At 34.7% G+C, this 10,452-nt stretch overlaps 1 protein-coding gene across 2 annotated transcripts in view; it reads left to right on the top strand.

Annotated features, from left to right (window-relative positions):
• LOC138336760 (integrator complex subunit 13-like) overlaps nucleotides 1-9,580 on the top strand; it is a 142,568-nt gene extending 132,988 nt beyond the window's left edge. The window contains exons 12-17 of one of the 2 annotated variants that reach the window (XM_069286315.1): nucleotides 2,767-2,843; nucleotides 3,314-3,471; nucleotides 4,116-4,331; nucleotides 4,775-4,884; nucleotides 5,521-5,662; nucleotides 8,971-9,580. In XM_069286315.1, the coding sequence (XP_069142416.1) occupies nucleotides 2,767-2,843; nucleotides 3,314-3,471; nucleotides 4,116-4,331; nucleotides 4,775-4,884; nucleotides 5,521-5,662; nucleotides 8,971-8,989 (722 nt within the window). In that variant the 3' untranslated portion in view covers nucleotides 8,990-9,580. Of the gene's footprint in view, nucleotides 1-2,766; nucleotides 2,844-3,313; nucleotides 3,472-4,115; nucleotides 4,332-4,774; nucleotides 4,885-5,517; nucleotides 5,663-8,970 lie in introns of both variants that reach the window. The other variant, XM_069286314.1, reaches the window with a different exon arrangement.
• Nucleotides 9,581-10,452: the final 872 nt, after the last annotated feature.

The following is a 10,452-nucleotide window of genomic DNA, read 5'->3' on the forward strand; positions in this document are numbered from 1 at the left end:
CATGTACTGTACATAGCTTATTGTTGCAATCAATATTCTAATACTGGTTAACTTTTGTTCAAAACAATGCTATTAGATATGCTCAGTCAAATGGAATTTTTAAAAAATGTTTCATTCATTATTTCTGTTGGTTTGTGAATTACATCTACTAACTAACATAATTTAATTAAACTATATTCTTACAACAGGTATTGCTAATGGAGTTGTTGATCCTCTTCAAGTCTTTTCTTGTACATTTTACTTTGTTGGATTTATATAGCTTAAGAGATTCTTCTACACATGAACAATATCTTGTTGTTTAGTCATAAAACCATAGTTATTAGCAGTTCTTTAACCTTTTACTGTTATCATCAGGTGACCTGTCACGACAGATGTAATAACCTGTTGTTATAGAATGTCTGTTATTTATAGCCATCACTGGGTTTCTTACATCACAAAAATCTCATACAAAGAAATAAGAGCAACCAAGGGAATTACTGTTGTTCCAGATTTGGGATAAATCATATATAGATCGATGTACATGCATCATGACGATCAGACTTTCTTGGTTTTAGACGATGAATATTGATATGTATCGTCTATAAACAAATCTGATGTACATTGCCTTTATTACTGTTGTAGAGATTCTTATCATAGACCAGCAACTTCTGTGATCAATACAACATATTTTACAGAAATTACATACAGGATATCATGTCGTATTTCAGCATAGCTTTCTTTATAGACTAAAACTGAAAAGAAATATTCCTCATTTTAGACTCTTTTTTTTTATCATTCCTCATTAAGTGCATTTAGTGATTCTTTTGATGATCAGGCTAAAATCTTTCTGGGATATTTTACAGAAATTAACTTAAGTTTTATTGTCACTATTATTTAGTGATTCCTATGATGAACAGGTCAAAATCTCTCAGGGGAAGGGGGGGGGGCTTATACACGGATACCCCTATTCTTGTAAAAGTGAAAGAGATGATAGATGAGGGTCTTTTTGCAGTAAACATTTTCATTACATTTCATTTGTAACATGATAATAATCTAACACATCTTGTGATCATGGCTTATGTTGAGTTAATCAAGAAATAAGTTCAGATAAAGAAAAAAAGAAAGCGTTATCTTCAGCATAATTTGTATGTTAATTCATGCAAATTGACTCCATTGCCTTCTCCAGCCATGAGCCCTTGTATGATTTATAATAAATCCATTATTCTGACATGTAGAATAAATGGTAATAAATTATCCCTAAACGGGAGTGTTAAAGAAAGGATGTACTCCTCTGAGAAGTCAAAATTTTCTTGTATTAAACTTTTTTTCTTATATAAATTTTTGGAAAGAGGAGTTCATACCATGAAAGAAAATGGAAGAAAAAACATATGTCCGTGTTCTCGTTTTTGAGTTATTGTCACTCAAAGATACCAAAATGACAAAATAGTGGATTTTATTGGAATTTCGCCGTTTTGACCACATACACTAGAATTTAAAGCCATAATTTCCTAATGAGGTGTTTGATATGTATGGATGTTTGTAGAATTTATTTTCCAATAGTCTTCATTAAAAATATATCAGTTATGATTAATAAGAGTCATATTTTTTCTCAAAATAACAACATATGCTACCCCTACCCCTTAATTTTGAGCTCCAAAATGCACCATTTTCAGCCATTTTTGTCAAATTTAATACTTTATAGAAAAAGTTCTGGTATTAAACTTTTGTCAATAGTTTGCATATCAATAGGGAAAGGGTTGTTCTTTCTAAATCAGGCAGAAAAATGGGGGGTCCGTGTGCTTACTTTTTTGCCCCATTTAAATATATGTTATTTTTCAAGATTTTTGATTAAAAAATAAAAGTGCTCAAATTACCATTAAATGTAAAAAATAAAGTGACAAAAGTGTATCATTTCACACATTAATGTTCAATATTTTAATTAACATGAACCCAGTGAAGATTTACAGCAAAAATTAACTCGATACAACTGAAAATGCTGACGCGGTGATGATTTAAGTAAAAACAATTTAAGTAAAAAATGGGAAAACGATGGCTCTTCTCAAAGCCAAAAAAGACACAATTTCAAAATGGCCGCCAAATGGGCCATTTCTAAAAATCGCAGTGTAAAAAAATCTACTAAAAATAGAAATGTAATTTTTTGACAAAATTTGCTACAGACCACATGCTACAGATATTGATAAATCGTATTTGAAAATCTCATAACGTTTATGATCTATGTCGAAACGAGACTTTAACGGGACTGAAACAACAGAAGAATACATCCTTAAAGATAGAGAGAATTGTATGATGTTGTCTCCTATTGATTTTAATATTTTGACATGTTAAATGTCTAGTTTAAGATGCCTTAAAACAACCTTGACAATTCTAACAAATCTGCTTCATGCCAAATTTGCCTGTACAAAAATGTCAGACTGATATTGATAAAATCTTATCGACTGCATGGATAAAAAATTATCTTGTCATCAAGAGATTCTAAGCGTCCTCGAAGTCAATGATAAAATTTGTGTTGTCTGAGATAAACCTATGACAGACACAACACATTTAAAAGCTTTATGATTTATAGCGGGCGGTTCACAGAATTGTGGCAAGATATGTAAGCTCAAAATCATACTGGAGGTATTGTTCCTAATAACAAAAGCTATTTTTTCAGACCAGAGCAGAAAAAAATCAACATCATTGTTTATTTAAGACCATTTTTAGGTGAAATATTCTAAGTCCTTTAGACTTACAACAGGATTTAACCTTGACCTTGTCTTTCCTTTACAGCTCAGAGCCACCTCGAGAGAATGAGTCGCTACTGGCCAACTGTGATAGGGGAGACAATTATTTTTAACATGGCATCGGTGAGTCTGCATTTGATTGGTCTATGCAGCAAAATTCTTATTAGTATTTTTTATCCTATTGGATTATAGATAAAATATCAGTGCCATTGGTGAGAGAGGAGATTGACAAATAGGTCAAAACTTGTCTTTTTAATTTTTTCTTAATTTTTTTTTTTTTTTTTTTTTTTTTTTGTGAATGAGGATATTGGTGAAATGGGCTTCCATATGTTATTTATGTAATAAAAATGTATATAAATGTACTTATTTTGGTTCAATCAGATTTTAGTGCAGAATTGATCTTGAACAGATTAGTTCAATGATAAATTCACGCAATCACCATCAATGCCTCTGTAAACAATACACTGTTAATAAATTCTTGCAGCGCTGTCCACAAATTATTAGCACAAAAACCTGAAATAAGATTACTGCTAAAGTGTTACAATAAAGAGATGAAATATTGTTTTTTTAATTTGTGTGTTCTCTAATCACAGCACATAGACCCACTACCTACACTCATTGTAAAGGAGTCGCTGGATGAGGACGACGTAATCGAGTGTCGTAAAGCCATCTACCATGTTGTTGGAATGGAGAGTCGAAACGAGGCTCTGCCCATAACATCAAGTGGCTCCCGTGCTAAAGGCCCAAAGAGGTAAAGTCTAAGGAGTCTAAGCATAGAACATTTCTTAATATAAAATGTTAAGTTATAAATCATGTCACTGCAAAACATACGCAAAATGAAAACGATGAAAACGCATAGATTTATGCATAGAATATGCTTTTTGTTGAGGTCTCTATTGATCACCTTTAAAACATAAGAAAGAACTTATGATAAATAAATGTATTTACTTGCCTTATAATAGTAACAGGAAGGTAGAGGTAGGATTTGGAAAGAGGTTATAATGTAAGAGAACGAAAATCAAGTTACATTTTAGTAGAGAATTTTTTTTTAGAATTAGTATTGTTCCTAAACAGAAATAAGGAACAATATGTACAAGATGTTGTTGCCTTCCTTTGCTTTTGAAACAGTATTGTTTGAAATGAATACATGTACTTATAATGAATACTACAACTGATAAACTTTATGTAAAAGCTGTTTTGATTGGACAGAGATTAATGGTACAACTGTGATAATGTTAATGTAAAAGCTGTTTTGATTGGACAGGGATGAAATGAATACTACAGATGTAATATAACTGATTTATGTAAAAGCTGTTTTGATTGGACAGGAATGAAATGAATACTTGTAAACAACCGTGATAACATTTATTTAAAAAACATGTTTTGATTTAACAGGGATGAACAATATAGACAGATGTGGTCTGAACTAGAGTCCTTGGTGAGTGCCCATGCATCAACATCACCAATGCATCAACGCATTCTGGATTGTATCCTGGACTGTAAGAAACCTGACGACACCAAACCATCGCCCAGGAAAGGAGAAAAGTCAATCAAGGAGGAGAAAATGGATGTTGAAAGTCAGGCTGAACAATCGTGGAAAGAGCTAGAAAAGTAATTTAGATATTTGCAACCTTTTTGTGTACTTAGTTTTGAAAAACTCTGGATTTGTTTCTCTGAACAATATTGATATTTTTCAAAACGTAGATGATATCAGCAAAAAATGGATAAACTGGTAACCGATGAAATTTTAAAACTGAAAATGTATTTTAAAAAGACTTGACATGTCTAACGTCTAACTGTGATGGAGGGTCTTCTAGTATACTGATGGCTATACATGTGACTATAATGGTAGGAGCTACATTTTGATTGGTCATTTTTTGTTAATATCATCAAGGGATGAGAAAAGGAAAATTTTCAAGTGCTAGAAAAACTGTACAGAGAAAGTAGTCTGCCTTATAAATCATATTTCAGTGTTGAAAGTCAATATATCTTTTACCAAAAAATGGAAATCATTGTTCCAAAAGCAAAGTAAATAGATGACATTCTTTCCATAGATACCAAAAGATGACTGAGCGTGAGAAGCAGGATGCTAACAAAGCAGACACAGCGCCACAACCAAAACGTCAGAGGACTGGACTAGAGGGCCCATTTACACCTTCAGGAGGTAACCGCATTACTCATTTATATTATCTAGCTCTTCATCTTTGTAACTGCCCTTCTTACTTGTAATCCTAAAATGTAACAACAGAACAGACTAAATAGATAAGATTTCTTCACAAAATTTTATTTAGTACTGTATGACATGTAATTTTGTTTTGTAGAAAGTCTCAATTGTTTTAATGTTTGCTGTAAGACTACCATTATAAAACAACAAATTTTGATGTTATGTTAAACTGTTACAATTGCTGCTTTCGCTTACTTTGGGTATGCCTATCCACGAAAGTATAGCAAAGCTTATGTTTTATATAAAGGTTCCCTAACAATCTTAATATGCTTATACAAATAATTTATTAACTAAATATGTTGAAAACATTTGGAAATACTTTAGATCAATATCTACCTGCACATCAGTTAAAAAGAGAAATATGTGTAGCTTGCTATTTCATCTGATGTGTTCTTGGTTTATATCATAATCTAATAATGCTCTATCACTATCATCTTTTATAAAGAACACTCAATCATGGTTGGTTTTTGGTATTCCTGAAACTTTCACACTTGTCAAACTGGTTTTAACTACAGTATAGTGTTACTCAAAAAGTGAAGGATGTCTAAATTACATTGTCTTTCTTCCATGTAGCAGGCCCTCAGAACCTTCTTTCTCTTTGGACCAATCGCATCAAAAGTGTTCATTCTCGCCGGCACGAGGAGTTTGCAGGACGCCAGGAAAGTCAAGGAGGCGTTGCCGAGTTGTACAAACATATGAATGAACAGAAGGATACTGGGTAAGAAACTCATTGAGTTTTATTTTTGGCAACCCCCCACCCCCTTCTTATTATCCCCCGCCCAACGAAGTTGGCGGGGGATATACAGATGGGGTTCCGTCCGTCCGTCCGTACGAATGGTTTTCGGAGCATAACTCTAAAATCAGTAGAGATATTTCCACGAAACTTCATACACACATTGGTCTTATGGTCTAGTAGTGCCTTTTGCTATTTTTAGGTTTTCATTTTTTGCATTTTTTCCGTAACCATGGAAACATTGCTGAAAATATCATATTTTTGTACCAGGTTGGTTTCCGGAGCATAACTCTAAAACCAGAAGAGATATTTCCACAAAACTTCATACACTTATTGGTCTTATGGTCTAGTAGTGCCTTTTGCTATTTTAAGGTTTTCACTTATTGTACTTTTTTCTGTAACCATGGAAACATTGCTGAAAATGGCAGATTTTTGTGTAAGAATCGTTTCCGGAGCACAACTCTAAAACCAGCAGAGATATTTCCATGAAACTTCATAGACACATTATTCTTATGGTCTAGTAGTGCCTTTTGCTATTTTTAGGTTTTCATTTTTTGCACTTTTTCCGTAATCATGGAAACATTACTGAAAATATCATATTTTTGTACCAGGTTCGTTTCCGCAGCATAACTGGAAAACCGGTTGAAATATATGCACGGAACTCCAAAGGCACATTAGTCTTATGGTCTAGTAGTGCCTTTTGCTATTTTAAGGTTTTCACTTTTTGTACTTTTTCTGTAACCATGGAAACATTGCTGAAAATGGCAGATTTTTGTGTAAGAATGGTTTCCGGAGCACAACTCTAAAAACCAGCAGGGATATTTCCATGAAACTTCATAGACACATTATTCTTATGGTCTAGTAGTGCCTTTTGCTATTTTTAGGTTTTCAATTTTTGTGCTTTTTAGCTCACCTGGTCCGAAGGACCGAGGTGAGCTTATGGGATACCGCAGCGTCCGGCGTCCGGCGTCTGTCGTCCTTCGTCCGTCAACAATCGTAGCATCAATGGTAGCATCTTGTTGGGCTACTAACTGAAAATTGTACAAATGATGGGGCTGATCCCCCGGGGGCCTGAGGGGCGGGGCCTGAGGGGCGGGGCCAATTTAGCTATTTCCATATAATCGACTTCTTCTCTGAAACCAAGCATGGGATAGCACCCATAAAGCAATGGTAGCATCCTTATAGGTTGGGGATTCCAAATTGTACAAATGATGGGGCTGACCCCCCAGGGGCCTGAGGGGCGGGGTCAAATGGGGTCAATTTGGCTATTTCCATAAAATGACTTCTTCTCTGAAACTAAGCAAGAGATAGCACTCATAATGCTATGGTAGTGTCGTTATAGGGTGGGGATTCAAAATTGTGCAAATGATAGGGCTGAACCCCCCCCCCCCCCCCCCCCCCCCCGGGGCTTGAGGAGCGGGGGGCTTGAGGAGCGGGGTCAAAAGGGGGCAATTTGGCTTTTTCCATATAAATGACTTCTTCTCTGCAACTAAGCGTGGTATAGCACCCATAATGCAATGGTAGCATCCTTATAGGGTGGGGATTCAAAATTGTGCAAATGATGGGGCTGACCCCCGGGGGCCTGAAGGGCAGGGTCAAAAGGGGCCAATTTGGCTATTTCCATATAAACGACTTCTTCTCTGAAACTAAGCATGGTGTAGCACCCATAATACAATGGTAGCATCCTTATAGTGTGGGGATTCAAAATTGTGCAAATGATAGGGCTGACCCCCCGGGGGCCTGAGGGGCGGGGTCAAAAGGGGTCAATTTGGCTATTTCCATATAAATGACTTCTTCTCTGCAACTAAGCATGGTATAGCACCCATAATGCAATGGTAGCATCCTTATAGGGTGGGGATTCCAAATTGTGCAAATGATAGGGCTGACCCCCGGGGGCCTGAGGGGCGGGGTCAAAAGTGGTCAATTTCCATATAAATGACTGCAACTTAACATGGGATTACGCTCATAATGCAATGGTTACATCCTTGTAGGGTTTGGATTCAAAATTTTGCAAATGATGGGGCTGACCCCCCCGGGGGCCTGAAGGGTGGGGTCAAAAGGGGTTAATTTAGCTATTTCCATATAAATGTCTTCTTCTCTGCAACTAAGAATGGAAGAGCACTTATAATGCAATGGTAGCATCCTTATAGGGTTGGGATTTGAAATTGCACAAGTGATAGGGCTGACCCCCGTGGCCTTAGACGGCAATAGATGCGAGGTCAAAAAGGTCAATTAGGCTACTACTTTCATATAAATTACTTTGTCTCTGAACCTATGTATTGGATAGCATATTTGTATGGTATCAATAGCATCATTGTATGGTTGTGATTCAAAATTAAACTTTGGGAGTCAATTTTGCTTATTTTTCCAATTGTCAGAGACTCAGAGTCTTGTGATAATTACTAACAAAAAACCAGATGAGCGATACAGGCCCTCTGGGCCTCTTGTTTCTGTAACCATAGAAACATTGCTGAAAATATCATATTTTTGTAGCAGGTTCATTTCCGGAGCATAACTCTAAAACCAGCAGAGATATTTCCACGAAACTTCATAGACACATTCTTTTTAGGCCCTTTATGACACTGTCATTGTACTAGTTATAAACAGGTTAATAGTTTTTCACCTATATGCTTCACATTCATAAAACTATTCACCTTGCTGTGTCTGCCCTTACCAGAAAAGAAAGAAAAACATTTGGATTATATTTGTGGCAGTGTTATTTTGTGGATGAAAGAAAATACAAATTTAAAACTGCGGTCAAATTTGAATGATATATGTATCTTAAGACATTAGACAACACAGACCTTGAATTTAATACTGCGTGGAGTAAAATATTAAAAAAAAACCGGGAAAATTATCGCCAACAAATGTCAAGGCTGTATACCTTATTCAACAATTGCAGCCCCGCTCTACTTGAATTATACTCCATCTTTCTTTAGCTCAACTTCCTTTTTCCTGTTTTTTTTTTCATACACATAAGTCTCCACAATCAAACTTACTTCAGCTTTGATATCTCCATTGGCGGGGGATCTGAATGACTATGTCCTTGTATTTTTTTATCATAGAAAATATTAGAAAGTCTTATCCCACACTCCTGATATTTTTTAAACATTGTTTCAAACCTTCTTACGATAGTGTGTGCCCAAAAATATGTCAGTTACAAATTACATTCAGAAAGTGTTTCTTTGACGTTAACTAAACTTTAGAATGTTTTTTATCTGATATTCATAATCTGGTATCTTATTTTGTAATTTTAGGATTAATATTAATATTTTCCTTTGTCTTTCTTCTAGGGAGCAGGCAAAGATATGAATCCAGTGAAGTATAGTAAGACTAACTTTAACAGTATTGATAAATGGAATCTGTTGAAAGTTCTGGAGATAGTGAATGGTTACAAAAGAACAAGGATTTCATTTTATGTATAATTTACATTGTCGAAAATATTGTTGACGTGAAACAATGGAGACCACTGTATCTCATTAACATTTATAGGCTATTACAAAACCTTTCTTACAGTACTGATATGAAAAGAAGAACAATAAGTGCAATTTATTTAAACTTCTCGTTTAACAATGAACGAGTTTCATTTCCCATAGTGCTATGAATGCTACGGTAAATAGGCCTTATAAGTCTGGATACTTGCACAGGTTGTATTGTATGGACAAAAGGAAATTTACGATAAGAAAGCAGTTATAAACCAAATCTTTTGAACAAAAATGAGCTCTGCAGGGTGGTCAATTTTGCATCCTGTCCTGTAGATAACATCATCGTCATAAATGTCATGAACCACGGCAAATAAAATCATCGATTGTTATCATTGAAATATCATCTATATCCCTTATGTGTACTTTGTGTATGTTTCCGATTAAATGAATATATCAAACAACAAATTGTGTTCTGTATATTTTTTCTTTTCATAACCAATTGTTTCTAAATACCATATAACCGGCTATTTTCACGGCTAAAATGTTTTTAAATGCTTAAATTTTAGTGCATCAATAATTAGCATCTATTTAGCACTTGATTGCCATCAAGATTATATAATATTCAATCACTGCTTAATATTTTTTGTATCACATTTTCGCGACTATAGCAAATTCGTAGAAATATCATCCCCGCGGAAAAAAAACTGGCTATACGGTAATAAATAGCATCGATCAAAGCCGATTGATACTAAAATTATTAAAATTGGGAAGGAAATTTAAGACGTTTAAAAGTACATGATGAACCTATTTATGAAGATATTTCGTGATCAAATTGCCAATACATTACCTATGTGAGTCATAGATGGCACTGACTCTCGTCAAGGGAGTGTCAAAAGACGGACTTTGCATCTAAGAATAAAATTTATGTGTATTATGAACTTTGTCTTGTGTAAATTAAGCATTCAGAATTTGCCTGACGTCAACAGGTTTGTGTTTACTCACTCACGAAAATACAATGAGAGGGATTTTTCATACATATTTCTAAGTTCATTTAGTGTAAAATTTCCTCTATGTTGCTTTTAATATTTCATTTGTACAAATCTTATTAATGTTTTTCTTAATAGATACTTATGAATGGCGGTTTAGACAAAACTTAGTCTATCCAGTTAACACTCCTATCCCTATAAGTGCTCTGTCCAAAGTTTTGAAGTTTCAATTTCACTTACCTCGAATTAAATGCAGACCAAGATATCAAAAGCCATTGGTTTCTTTGGCAAATTGATTTATCTTATATAACTCTGTGAAGGTATACTCCAAATTAGGTCCTATTAAGCGTCCTTACTTTTTCAA

Source organism: Argopecten irradians, chromosome 12 (genome assembly GCF_041381155.1).
Source record: "Argopecten irradians isolate NY chromosome 12, Ai_NY, whole genome shotgun sequence".
Classification (NCBI taxonomy): Eukaryota; Metazoa; Mollusca; class Bivalvia; order Pectinida; family Pectinidae; genus Argopecten; species Argopecten irradians.